Source organism: Gouania willdenowi, chromosome 4 (assembly GCF_900634775.1).
Source record: "Gouania willdenowi chromosome 4, fGouWil2.1, whole genome shotgun sequence".
NCBI classification, from domain to species: domain Eukaryota; kingdom Metazoa; phylum Chordata; class Actinopteri; order Blenniiformes; family Gobiesocidae; genus Gouania; species Gouania willdenowi.
This window is the reverse complement of record NC_041047.1, coordinates 20,960,329-20,975,329: the sequence shown is the minus strand read 5'-3', so window position 1 is coordinate 20,975,329 and position 15,001 is coordinate 20,960,329. Positions and strand designations below refer to the sequence as shown.

Sequence of the window (15,001 nt, the reverse complement as noted above, 5' to 3'; positions counted from 1 at the left end):
TCAGTAACCGTATACAATAGCAAAGGGGGTTGTCCGTACGGCAACCGTGCAAATAGACACTTTCTACTTAAATACTCACGTTACCAACGACTGGTGATTAAACTTGTATAGGATACATGCATTGTTTTTTTTTGGGATTTGATATTAATTTGTGCATTTGGGAAATAAATAGAAAAGCAAGAGCACTCAGAGAATGCAAAACTCTGCCTAGCGCCAAATATCCTCCTTGCCAGATAGCAGTTATATGGATCAGTGATCCTGATCATGGTACCATGGTCATTCACACTTTAAAGGCTTGTAAGAAATTTATATTTCCGTTAACAACGACACAGTTGGTCCAAATGTATGGACAGCCCCATTTTTATGAAGAATCGCAATAAAATGCCCAATCCAGAACCGATTAGGATGAAACTCTCGTAATTGAGGAACCAATCCAACATAACTGAATTAAATTCCATAAAGATCGGTTGCAAACTACAGTATTAATTTTTTAATTTTTGCCAATGATGAGAGATTTTTAGATTTTTCAAATCAGTGTATTGATCCACACTCCCTCCACAATGTAGTAGAACCTTGAATGATCCATGGTTTATCTTTAATTCAAATCTACTCTTGACTGAATTCTGCTAACAGACAAGCAAACAAACAAATAAATTACAAATCTCTTTTGTAGAGCGCCACCAGATAAATGCTGGAAAAGATCAACTTGTGGGGTGCACATACTCTGCAGCCTTTACCTCAGATGACTTTGGCACATTTTTGCTCTTAAATAAAGTACCTTTGCTCTTGCCATTGTTTGTGTTTTCATTCTCAATCTCCTTCACTCGCTCCGTGTGTTTCTCGCTTAAAACGTTGTCTCTCCTCATGTCTCATCCCCGTCAGCTTTGCCTGAGAATCAAAGGTGTGAAATGCGGTGTGAGGGTGAGCTGACAGGCAGCAGAGTGTGACAGCAGTGATCTTTTCAGGATCTCAGGTGTGTTTGCATTCACGCGTGCGTGTGTGTGTGTGTGTGTGTGTGTGTGTGTGTGTGTGTGTGTGTGTGTGTGTGTGTGTGTGGGTGCCTTCTCCCATAGAGGAGTGCCAGGCCACACTTTAATCCTGGCTTCAGTCGTTGTGTGGCCCGCTCCAGATGGGGCCATTGTACTGCGCCATGCATCAATAATTCACAGAGAGCCAGAGAAAGTGGCGGAGTGTGTCTGCCTGTTCAATTATTAACCAGCGAGGTAGTGAGGCATGTACACAGCCTTGGAGTCTTTCTCCAAAATGTCCATTCATGTGGCTTTTGATGTGAAGGTCCTCGGGGTCTTCAGATATGTCGTCTCATTAAGATGTCATCCTTGTTTTACTTTATTTGTTTTGTAATCCCTCTTTGGAATTGAAGAGGGTTTGACTGTATTGTGAGAACTGGCAGCATGTGTGTGCTTTAAATAATGCCTGTTACAGTAGATGCTAGTCTTAGTCTCCCATTGTATGTAATGACATGAGTTATTTTAGGTTATTTACATCTCCCACTGTCAGTATAGGCTATGACTTCAGCAGTATTTTGTTTCTGTAAAGCATAATAGTCATACAATGACAATTTACTGCTAAGTGACAGATTCTTGAAGTGTGTCTATAAATAACTCTTGCCTCCGGCTTATTATTTTCGTCTTCCTTCAGACTTCTTTAGTCTCTCCAAGGATGATTGAAAGTAAATAGAGTCTGAAACTCCAAGGCAGTGTTTTTCATGTGTATGTTGAAGCAAGGGCACAACAGTGAATGTATTACAGGAGTTATAGTTAACTTAATTTCACGACACAACACCATATCCTCCATGTCACCTCCCACTCTACACACATCTTCCCTTCCTGCCACTTCTCTCCTCCTCCATCCTGCTCTCTCACCAACCTTTTCCTTCCCAAAAGCCACTTGCTGTTTTCTTACTCTTACTTTTTTCTCTTGCCACATCTCCGCTCCCATCTTGCACTGCACTAGAAATGAGGGAGTTATCGGTGTTGCCCTGGCCCGCCCCTGTTGGTCAGATGGAGGAGAAGCCGACCATCAGAGAGCAAGGTGACCTCTCACCCTGAACACAACCACTCCCCCTTCCCTTTGCTTTCTCACACACACACACACAGATACACGCATACATATGACATGACCTCTTTGACTCATGTTGTTCTACATCTGCCTCACCTCCTCCCTGACCTCCCAGCATGCTTCATCTGTAGCACCTGCATCTGTCCCTGCGTTTTGCAAAGTTTGTTTTGTAGGGGCCATTTTTTTTGTAATGGACTGAGGTATTAAAAAGCTAATTTCTTTAAAGGAATAAAATAAAATATTTTTTCCCATCATGTACTGCACCTCCATGCATAAAAGCCAGTACTTTTTCGTTCTTCATGCCAGGGTGCTGTGCAAGAGTGACACATCTTCACTTTAGGCTACATCTAAAAATTTCACTTTAATGGACGTACAGCAGACATAGGCCACTGGCGGCCCAGGGGCCACATGTAGCCCTCAGTCTTATTTAGTGCGCTCCCCCAAAGCAAATCCCCAAAAATTGTATTTCAACAAGTTGGAAGGAATATAAAGCCCAAGATAAGAGACAAAATAACTCCCAAAACATTCATATCGACAACAAATTGCACAAAGTACACAAAAACATACAAAAAAATCCTAAAAAACACAAAATGACAACAAAGACAGAGACACCAACCACTTAAACAAACAAAATGACTATGAAAACACAAAAATCAACAACACATTACAGAATAGCTCCAAAGACACACAAACTGTCAACAAAATTACACAAAATCAGAGGAAAAAGTGATCCCAAACATGCATAAATCGACAACATGAATGCAGAAAATTAACATAAAAAATGACAAAAATACATAATAACTCCAAAAACACACAAAATTAACAACTAACAAAACCACAAAGACAACCCCCCCGTCCCCCTCGTATTAATGTTCAGATCAGTCATTATTCTAATGCTGACATAAATAATGTGGCCCTCGGATCTGATACAATCACATTTTTGTGGCCCCCCACTGTGATAGAGTTGCACATTCCCTGATGTACAGAATACCAATAAAAACTGTCACTACCGTTGTAATTTTTTAATGAAATTTTATGGGTCTTGGGAGTATTAAACATTGTCCACTTACGTATACTTTCACTTTTATCCCCGTCTGCCAATGGAGATTTAATGCAACCTACCTTCTTGTGGCAGCCAATAAAGATGTCCACTTCCTGTCTCTCTTTACCCTCTTAAACTCATAATAAAATTAATGGTGGTCACTGATATGATGCTGACCGTTTCGTATCTTTCCTATTGACCCGACCAAAAGGCGCCACTGTGATGCATGTCAAAGTTCACAGGATGTTCAATGACCAAATACTTTGTGATGTTTTTTTTTTTGTTGTTGTGTCGAGACAAGCCTCACATCTCTGTTTCCACATGTCAACAGCGCAGTTTGACAGCACGGAGTGGGATCGCTCATCGTCACCCACTGAGCGGCTGCGTCCCCCCGGGCCCAGGTCCAGCCCGCTGACAGGAGGAGGAATGAAATACAGAATCCCACATGAAGGCCCTGCAATGATCGGAGAGAGAGTGGACCCCTCATTACCTCTGGAGCAGCAGGTGTATGTATAGCCCACAGTAACTCCTTTTAAAAAGAACATATTAAACACACAATGAGGGGAGGACACTATTAATGTTGCAGTTTTTGCTGCTTTTCTTGCCCAGTGCTTAATTTAAAACATCAACACGCCAATGACGGTGAACAATGAAGGAAGAGTGTGTGTGTGTGTAAAACGTAAAAAAAAAAAAAACTATAAACATTAGCACAGCCTGAATCAAGGACAAACAATACACTTAATGCTGCATTTATACAGTTGTTTGCTGTTATTATATTACTGAATGGAAATATAACAATGGAATAGAATAGAATGCTTTTTATTGTCATTATACACAAGGAACAACGGTGCAAGATACAAAGAAAAAATAAAAACGATAATAATGATAGAAAGAAAAAAGCAGTGTTTGAATAGGGATTTGATTGTAGTTAAATGTTAATCAGTTATTGTGTATCATGTTATTGGGACTTTTTCAACATGGTATTTCAATTTCCCACGGCCACAGCATCAAAGCATTCAACACTTATTCCTTAAAAGTATTTAAAATGTCATGTTCCTAATCTTAAAAGAGCCCCTTATATGTTTCTTAAGCTCCTCTAATTAAGTGCTAAAAGACAATAAAATCAGGCAATTGTGAGTTTTGCTCTTATCAGAGCTTGCACAAGTGCAAAAAGGTTAGAATGAGGTCTATTTTAGTCTAAGCATTAAAAGCACTCGTTTACTTTGTTCTTAATTTCAGACATCATTGGTATAATTTATCTGCACATAAAGGGCTGTTATACTAATGAAATCCGAGCACACAACACTCCTTAAGCACAGATACACGTTTACGTCCTCAACACACACGTTTGGTGCTCGGAAACACACAGGAATTCACTTGATGATGTAAGTTGATTGTTATGCCCCATTAAACCACGTTGATGTTGAGAGGACTAAGTCGAGGTACAACATGTAAAGGAGGTTTGGAGGTCTTTAAACGCTAGGGGAAGCCCAGGTTGTTTTGGTAAAGCTTTGCAGCTTTCTGTCTGCTGAGTGAGTGGCTCAGTGAGTGTGTTAGCTGGAGATGTTTGGTGTGTGATGATGGTGTGTTCTCTCCCATCAACTCCTTATTTGACTAACAGTGTTAGAGGGAAAGAGACGATTAATCACAGCAACACCCAAATTCTGCGCACACGCACAAAGGCAATCTCACTTTGACACATTTGCGCACACTTTCACATTCTTGCCGACACATGCCCTCACGCCACCATTTTAATCAAATACAGCCGACGACGATAATGACTTTTTATCCTCAACTCAATTCTGTTTTATAATAAAAACAAACACTAATAATATATTTAGTTATAGTATTCAAATAAATATTCAACACCTAATTGTGTAACATGGTTAAAAAAATGTGCATTGCCATTTAATCATTTGATCTTATTCAATCACTCCAAAACAATGAATCCTTTCAAAATAAAAGTCAATAACACATGATCCTCATGTCTCCTTATTAACCACACATGATCCGGTTTGGTAGAGCAGATTTGATCCGCAGTCCATAAAATGCTGAAGTCTGAAACACTCAAACACAATAAAAATGGGAAACCTCAGACATGAAACAGAAAACGAGACGATGAAAGAAGCTGAGAAGTGACAAAATAAGATTATATTGATTTATTTCCTAACCACATGGTATTGCGATTTGTGTTGTATTTCCTAGAATAAAGATGCACAGTAAAATACCTGAGATTGACTGCGTGTAACAACCTTTGCAACGATTCCTACGCTGGAGTGACTAAATCAGATTTTGTTAAGCTTAACATAACTCCATGCATTTATGTGTGCTTCAAACTTGCAACAATAATTTTAAAATGGTAAAGCAGAGGATTTCTTCACACATTAACTCTCATTTGGGATTGGAGTTTTATGCCAGCACTTCAAAAATAATGATAATTTCTTTGTTATGTATTAAAACTCTCTGCTTTACACTTAACATTCACTTAAACTAATTAGTGCTTGAAACTATGTAATATTCCTTGATTTGAAGGAATACAATCAGCACCAGACAGATTTTATTCCATTCTATGTAGGCTTCCTTCATATATCTGACTAGACATTATTGTATATTGCTATAGTGGTGGGTAGCAGGGGGGTTAAAAATGCAAGATGGTAATTCTAGTTTAATATCTGACGAGAGAGTAGGTAGATTAGATGGCAGAGACGGTACCCAGGAGGGAAAGCTTAATGGCTTTGGTAATCCTTTGATCGTGCCGTTGCATGTACCAGTTTATTACCTCAACCATCAGATAGATTTCCATTAAACATGCAGCAGACTTTTATGCACCCTTCAGGATCAGCGGCAGCTTTAGTTTTTTTTTTTTTTTTTTTTTTAATTTTGTCTTAAAAGTTTCCTTTATATCATTTTTAGGTGAAGACTCAGATTTAACATGACATTTTCTTTTTACTGCTTTTGTTTGATTAAATCTTGTCTCTGTGTTTGTTCAATCAGGTGGTATCATGGCTCCCTGTCACGGTCGGAGGCCGAGTCGCTGCTCACACTGTGTAAAGAGTGTAGCTACCTGGTGAGGAATAGTCAGAACAGTCGCTCAGACTACTCCCTCTCCCTGCGGTAAGACGCACCCCAACACGACTAAACAACTACAGCCAAATGTTGTTTTATTTTATTTTTTTGGCGACTTTTTACTTTTACTCCTTACTTTTTGATACAAATATCTGTACTTTCTACACCTTACATCTTAAAAAAGAGCTTGTTACTTTTAAGTCCTTCGAAGACGAGGCCACGACATGAAAAGACGCAAAAATGTTAACATTTTCAAGTTTTCTGGGTTTAATTGAGCATTATCAATTTTTTTTTTTTTTTTTTTACAAATTGTATCTATATTAAGTGCTAAATTCTCCGGGTATTCATCTAAAGTAACAGATTAAATTTATTTCCATGTACTCATTTTCTACAAGTTCTTAAAAATGTTAAACTCAAAGCTGCTCTGGGTTTTATTGAGCATTTTGCATTTTTTTTTTAATGTTATTTACAAATTGTATTTATAATGAGTGCTAAATCCTCCAGATGATCAAAGGTAACAGATTTAACTTGTTTCCATGTATCAGTTTTCCATAAGTTCTTAAAAAAATAAAAGATATGGAATTTACTGGTTTAAAAATCCTGCTTTAGTATTATTGAAGGGACATTTGTTTTACTTATTCCTTTTTTGCTGAGGTGCATTTAGTAGTGTGTACTTTTTTACTCTTACTCAAGTAATGGAGCAACTTTAATACTTTTACTTTTACCAGAGTCATTTTTTATTCAACTATACTTTTACTTGAGTACTGAAGACTAGTACTTTTTCCACCTCTGCGTATTAGCACCTGAGCTCAGGACCTCATCCAACAGCCTCTCCCACCCTACCATCTGTCTTTTCCTCATTCTCGCCCATCAAATTCAGTTTAGATCACTGCCACTCCTGATTTCCCTCTCAGTTCTCATTCGCAGCACACAATACTGCTTATCTGGTCAAATCTCTCCGTTCTAATTACTACTGGGATCCATTGTCCTGCCCCTCACACCATCATTTCATCATCCCTGGGCTGTCACACCATCTTTACCCCCGCTCTGTGGCCTTCCTCTTTGTACCCTGTAGGCTCTCTAAGTGGTAATCAGGCAGGTAGAGCACACTTCAGTGCCCACATCATCCTCCACATGAAGCACTAATGAATATGAATTACCTTCTGGGGGGGGGGGACGCACAAGAAGGGAATTAGGAAGCAAAGGAGGGAGAGGGAGGGCTAAACTGAGTGTCACCGTATTGTGCTGACATATAAACAAGCTCACGTATTACTCATTTACATGAATAAATTAAGTCTGACACCCACACGCACATTTGCTCAAACATCAAGGTCAGTATTGCGGGTGTTTTCCCAGCTGGCAAGTGTGAGCTTTGAAGGAACTACATCTACACGTTAACTCATTCACTGCCACTGACGTAAATAAACATTTCATTTCAAATCCAAATGCGCGCTGCCAATGACGTATATTTATGTCAATTGTGTTTTTCAACCGGGGTTGCTAGGAGACAGTGTGACAGAGCTCTTCCATGAATATCAGTCTTGTACTATGATGTAGTGACCAACTGGTGCCATGTAAGTGGCAGCAGTGCACCTTTGGATGAGAGATTAGCCGTGATTATCACTATTGCTGAGAAGGGAGAAGCCACCAGAATAAAAATGCACTGTGACCCACATTTGGGTGAGTGCTGGTATATTTGATCGGTTTGTGGTTGACATCTGGTATTGCTATGGCTGTATTGTGGCCAGTGACGTGCAGTCAGGGTAGGCAAGGTAGGCAGTGCCTACCCAAGGATGAATTGATATTTAGAATATTTGTTTTAATAATGATATAATTATAAATTATTTATTTTTCCATTTCTGATAGCCTACAGTACCTCTAAGTTTTAGAGTGTCAGCATTTTGTGCTTTTCATAGCCCAAATGACTAAACATCGCTCTTTCCTGGTACGGCAGAGATGCTGCACAGTTTCACGCCGCTGTAAGGCAGGAGGAGACCCCCCCCCCCCCCAGCTCTCTACACTGCCTTTGGATGTCCTCTCAACGCCCTGCCTACCCAACTATAGTGCTCACGACACGTCACTGCTTGTGTTGGTCCATATCTGGCAAACAGTTGTGGGCCACTATAGTGCCATCATTACACGCAGTATATGGGCCAGACCAAAACACTGAGTGTACTCCAGATGTGGGCCAGAATAGCCGCGCACAGTGGCCCACATGCGGGCCAGTGCTGGTTTATTTGGCCTGTTCTTGGCTGACATCTGGCATTGTGATGGCTTGGCAGTGGCTGAGTTCTGGCAAACAGGTGTGGAGCGCCAGTGTACCGTCATTCCATGCCAAATGTGGGCCGGATGAACGTGTTAACTGTGGGCCGGATGTAGCCCAGAAAAATATCGCTATCTGGGAAGGGACGAGGCAGAAAATGGCACTACAAGGGTAGATTGTGAAGCTCCCAGCAGCTCACAACAGCTCACACTCGAGCAGAGCATGTGTGGACCTAAGTGGACTATCGCGAATGTCGCGATCATAAGAGAAAACGGTCAATAAACCGGGGCAAGCGGTGACACTCTGCATGTCCGGGAGGTGGAGGAAGTTGCGTGTGTGGAGACTGAGGGGGGAGAGACTTGGAGGAAGGCCAAAATACAGTAAGAAAACTATACAACTGGTCTCAGTGTTGTTTTTGTAGTTTTATAGAAGGAAACCAATGTTAAAGTGTCACTAAAGCAAAGTTTCAAAGTCACTGACAGGATTTTTCAGAAAAATACTGTTTTGCTCAGAAACTAGCATTTTGTGTGAAACTACCTATATTCAACTGCTGATTACGGAAGAACGAAACAAAAAAAAAAGTTCTTGTGAAAGAATCGGGTTTCAGATTTTAGATTGTCATAGTACAAAATATTCTGTGGGTCTTTAAAAATCAGTCAAAATGCTCTAAAATGGCTGGCAGTGAGGGGGTAGCGTTTCTGAAAATGGCTGGCAGTGATGAGCTATGCATACACTAGGATATTATTTAGTGAGCTCTGAAAAAATAAAATAGATTTTTGAAATTTTCTTATTCTTTTTTTTAATTTTTTTATTACAACAACACACAATCTTAAACAACTCTATTTCTATACTTTCACTTTGTGGAATATAAATATAGTTCAACTATGTAAAAAGATATATACACATGAGTTCAAACATGATCAAAAACTAATTCTAAAAAAAAAAATTCTTTCGGGTCACCAGAAATTCTTGATATCAAAATGGGGTCACCATCCGAAAAAGGTTAGGAACCACTGCACTATGTAAATAGTGTTTCTATCCACTTATTTACAAAATCATATTGTTTAAAATGTGTGTTATCACTCGTTCATTCCATCATTATGCTCTATATTTGTTTTTAAATAGTTTTCTAACAAAACGTTGTTGTCGGACAAAGGGGGGGACTTGGATTCAGAAATAAGAGAAAAGGGGTACTTAAGCAAAAAAAAAGTTTGAGAACCACTGTCCAAAATGATATCTGATCAATGATGGTGGCGGAAGTTTACTTTACTAATCTTCTTGTGTGGTTTGGTGTGTTTTTGTCTTTTGTGTTCATGATGTTTGTCCTAATGACCAGTGTTTATGTTCCTCAAAAGCTTCCCTACATATATTAATTACAGTACTTCATCACAGTTTACTGGGAAGTCTCTAGTTGGGAAACCATCTCAACCATGTGAGCTGTGGTGGACACTTCTGTCTTGTCTTGTAAATCTGTCTAAACAGGAGATAAAAGAGAACTTTCCCAGTGTATTGAAAAAGTATTTGCATTGTAGTTTAAATGTTGAAGTTGGTAGATCAGTTTATAGACATATCAAGAGGGCCCAGTGGCCTTCAGAAAGAACAGGAACTATCTGTGCTACCAATGTATTTGAATTGGGAATTCCTGACCTTGTGAAGAACGTGCTTTGTCTGCTGTTTATGTGAATAACTGGAGCTTTGGAGGTTGTTTGACAGTCAACAATAAGCTGCCACTTTGAAAGTTATCAGCAGCAGATTTAACCCAGCATTAATAATGAACGTATAGTGAAAGAATAATCCCTTAATTCTGTAAAGCCACTTTGAGTGTCCAAAAAAGCGCTATATAAGATTGATGTATTATTATTGTTATTATTATCCCTGGTACGTTTATTTTACCATTATGTTCAACAATAAACACACACTGATGTCTGAAGTGACTGGTTCTTTGTTAATCCCAACCTATTTGTCTTCTTGATACTCTTGGCTTTTTCCATGCGTCGTCAAAGAGTTTTGCTACAACTGATCTTTGATTCCTCCAAATCTTCCTTTATCTTGGTATCGAATTTATTCAAGATTCATGTGCCTTTATTTCATACCCTAAGGCGGATGTGTCCAACTCATTTTACTTCAGGGGCCAAATAGGGACCATTTTGATCTTGAAAAAATGTATGCGGGAAAATGATTAATTGTGCCCTAGTTTGCACTTCCACATATAGATGATGTATAAAGTATGTCAGTCACCAATATCCAGGTGACGAATATCAGTCTCTCAAGGATCTTTACTTTAAATGTCCATCATGTTGTGACCAATTTTTGTTTAATTTGGGGAAATATTGTGGAATAATTTGAAGGAAATTGCAGGAGTTCTTTCAACAATTTGAGATTAAAGCTGACTGCCATCATGTGATCTAAGCGTGGAGAAACTGCACAAATGCAAATCAGTCCTTTTTCAGCGAAATTCACCGTTTTGAACTCAAAATAGGCCATTTATGTGAATCTTATAGATCCGATGAGTTTTTTTTAATTTTCAAATTTTTTGGGGGCGGTCGTCATCTCGCACCTTGCATGCTGGAAGCTAGATTTATTCCACACATATCTGCCATCCACAAACAGATTTAATTTCTACATATTACTCCACGACGGACTAATACAGTATGTGAGCGCATGGGCCTCAGCGCTAGCACTCTGGATGGACCTGCTTGGGACAATTGACAGGAGTGGACTAGACCAGTTTCACTTGACCGCAAAAACACGCAGACGCTTATCAGGTATGTAGGGCCCCATATCTTCCATGTTAAGGAATCATTTAATCGACCAATAAAAATGTAATCCATTGAAAGTGACATAATATGAATGAAACGGAGCAGTTAATTCATTCCCCCGCCCTGCACCCCTCCCATTTCGGAGCTAAACACATGTCGAATCGGCCACCCGCAGCCACCGGCGGCGCCAGGATTTTGATGGTGGGTGGGTCCCGAGAAAACTGGATAGGCCGGTTAAAATAAACCAAAAAAACCCTGACATCTCCATTTCAGCGCTTTTCTGCGACACTGACGCTGCATTCAAGGCAACTCTGAACTCTGCCTTTCTTATTTAAAAATTCTGAGAAATTACAATAAAGGCAATAATGTTTGTGTGATTAAAGTCATGATTATTTTGAATAGCACTTTTATATTGGCCCAACAAAGCAAGACCAAAGCATATTATAGCACCAAGGCATTCAATGTGATTCATGTAAGGCTTTAAAACAAGTAGAAAAAAAAAATCTATTTCATTTGTGAACATAATGAATATTCCTAAGTTTTTTTTTATCATTAAAATGCTTTAAATCACTGTTTTACCACCAACATATGTCTCTGCACAGGTGCCATCATCGTTATGAGACGTCACACAAATCATTTTTAGAGGAAGTTTGACTTGAGTGTGGGAGCTCCGACTCCAGGTGGCGACCCCCAATAGATAAACCTAGAGTTCTGAGTGAAATTGAACGCAGCAATGGAACAGTGACTTCCTGGTGACGATGCAGTCTGTAGGCGGCTTAAGAGGCCATGTGGGATGCAAGCCACTGATTGGCTGAAAGCCTTTCACTCAAAGCTTTCCTTGGGCTTGTTATTGGATGATCAGCACCTGGGTGGGCCTTGATTAAAATGGGTGGGCCCAGGCCCACCCGTGGCGCCGCGGGTGCCACACAACACAGACTAAACTGCTATGCAACTCTTAACACACTCCTAAATACAGAGCCGCTTAACTTTTGTGTCTGTGAAGCTACACCCGTTTCTGGTGAAGCGCTACAAACAGGGAGGGAGGGGCTGAGCAGAATGTTTACTGGTAATTTGAACAACATCTCATCAGTGCCACAGATGATCTGTGGGAACAAGTTGTGTGTTGTTGTGGATGAGACTGACTCCTAAAACTATATAAACAACATAAAAGATAACAATCCAAAAACTATAAAAACAACAAAAGATAACAATAAAAACATGAAAGATAATAATGTGGGAAAAAAATGATATGTATTTTATCGTACCCTATGTAAGTCCTGTTAACGTTGACCAGTTATTTCACCGTACGGTGAAAGTGCAGTGCAGCTGAGAACAAAGCTAAAGCAATGGAGAAAGAAAGAGCGGCTGGTAAACGGCTCATGGCTTGAGAGGCTTGTCCAGACCAAAAGAGGAAAGAAACAAGGCCAATGATGGAAACTGTTAAAAGGACTATAAAACCAGTAGCTCAGCAGCAGTGGTGGTAAATAACAAACAGTGCAAATGTTAGGTACTTTTTCTTTAACATCACAATTCTTCATATATACTGTATATTTTTATTGTTTTTCACAAACCACAACTTGAGTGGCATGAAGAAAATAGTGTATTTTGCCTTATTGTACTCTTCAGAGTGTTCAAGATTGCTTATCTGAGCGAGAACCACCCCTACGATGGATTTTTTTTTTGGGTCACCTTTTTTATTGCTTTTGGTGTTTACATGTGTGAACTGTGAGTCCTGTGAATATTATGATGTTTTATTGAACTTGTGTATTTGGAGAGGCTGAAATGTCTACAACTGAATCATGTTTTCTCTGTCATGTTTACTTTCTCCTGCGGGCTGAATTCGGATGCTCTAAAGTGCCGAATTTGGGCCCCTGGCCTTGAGTTTGACACGTGCCCTGAGATGTACATGTATCAGTTGGGAGTAACTGCTGCGTTGGGCAGTAGGATGACACACTCCTGGATGTTTTCTTATTTTTCCATTGCATTGTTCTTTTTAATTTCATTGCTCAAGAGCAAAGAAATGTTGATGTTAGGGAATGAGTATTACCAAAACAATAAGCATGGCGACTGGTTTCAGGCCTTGTCTTTTCCTCTGCTTCTATAATTAGATATGCATCATGAGTGGTTGGCTGGCTCTTAACTGGAAAGTTCAGTCATGGATGCCTGCATTTTAAAGGGGAGGTCTTGTTCTCTCAGCAAAGCCACTTTCACAGTTCGCAGACTTGGTGTGCACCACTCTCTCTCACTTTGTATTCTCACAAGTGTCTTGTTACTGTACATCACCCATCTTTTGTCATGATGTCTCATCATTACTAGTTTTACGACACGGAGTTACATTTTTATTTGAACAATTAAGGAAATGTAAATAAGTTCACGTTTTACTTCTTTCTTATTGCGTGTCTTTTTATGTCACAGGAGCTGTCAGGGTTTCATGCACATGAAGTTCACCCAGTGTAAAGATGGCAAGTTTGTGCTTGGACAGAACAGCCCGCCTTTTGAAACCATTCCTGAGGTCGTCCACTTTTACACTACCCACAAACTCCCGATTCGAGGTGCCGAGCATCTGTCCCTGCTGTTTCCTGTGCTGGTGCAGACACTCTGACTGACCTGGATGTTGCTCCTGAAGGATTCCTCCAGGATTCCATCATGAAACGTGAATGTTATGTGAGACGTTATCAGCAAAAGGACTGTTTTCTCTTCTTGTTCTACTGGACTACTTTTGATAATTCTACATGACAAAGTGATAAAGCCCCAACACACCACTACTGCTGTTCCTGTGCCAAGCATCTCTCACACCTGGGTGACCCAATTACATGCAGTGTTATATAAAGTAACGTTGCTTAGGATCATCTTTCTTTCTTCTTCTATTCTTTTTTTTTGTTGTTGTTGCAAATAATGTTGCAAATTCTCAGTTTCACTGCAACTTTTGCAAGTAATTATGCCTCGGTTTGCAAGAGGCAGAGATCCAATGAACTATTTTTAAACAAGACAGACATCAGATCACAAGTAAATATATTGCTGTTGTTACGTGAAAGCATTTCAAGTCCAAATATGCTGATTTTGTTTTGGAAGTGAATAATAAAACTGTTTCAGAGGCTGAACAGGGAAGACATTTCTAAAGGTTGGGAAAAAACATGTCATAAAAACTGATCTTCAGGTTGCAAAGTTATATTATTATTTGAAAATTACAAAAAATCTCATTAATGCCCATCAGCTAGTTCTGTATGTGTGGCCCTAAATATACTTGATCTATCTCTAAAATATGTGTTGATTGTTCATCGTAATCAACAGAGAGCCTTGTTGCAGACACAATTCACCCCCCTCCCTTTTTACAGAGGGATTCATTGTTGAAAACCTATTGATCCAGTTAGATTGATTGAATGGTGATCAAGGCAATCCCAGCTAGCCACATGACGAAGCCGCCGTTCCGAGAAGGTAAACAAAGAGTTAATAGCGATGAGTAAAGTGTAAGTAAAGTGACAAAAATGTGTTACAGGTGGCAAAAAATGGTCCAAAAGTGGAAAAACATGGCATGAAAAAATGTAAAAAGTGACTAAAATGGGCCCAAAGCAGTAAAGAGTGGCAAAAAATGAGGAAATAGGTGATATGTAATGGCAAAAGGTAGCTTAAATGAGCAAAATGTGAAAAAGGGCAAAAATGTGGAACAAAAAGAAGCAAAATATAGGGGAAAAAGGAAACAAGTGTTATATATTGGGGAAAAGGTATCTTATTTGGATGAAAAGTGGCAAAAAAAAAAAAAAAAGTGGTTAAAGAATCCACAAAAAATAAATA

The 15,001-nt window shown here is 39.4% G+C and overlaps 1 protein-coding gene across 3 annotated transcripts in view; it reads left to right on the top strand.

The window, feature by feature from the left end:
* shdb (Src homology 2 domain containing transforming protein D, b) overlaps positions 1 to 14,310 on the top strand; it is a 34,313-nt gene extending 20,003 nt beyond the window's left edge. For 2 of the 3 annotated variants that reach the window (XM_028443564.1, XM_028443563.1), the window contains 4 exons: positions 1,975 to 2,052; positions 3,453 to 3,627; positions 6,116 to 6,235; positions 13,625 to 14,310. In XM_028443564.1, the coding sequence (XP_028299365.1) occupies positions 1,975 to 2,052; positions 3,453 to 3,627; positions 6,116 to 6,235; positions 13,625 to 13,811 (560 nt within the window). In that variant the 3' untranslated portion in view covers positions 13,812 to 14,310. The remainder of the gene's footprint in view (positions 1 to 1,974; positions 2,053 to 3,452; positions 3,628 to 6,115; positions 6,236 to 13,624) is intronic. The other variant, XM_028443565.1, reaches the window with a different exon arrangement.
* The last annotated feature ends 691 nt before the right edge of the window (positions 14,311 to 15,001 follow it).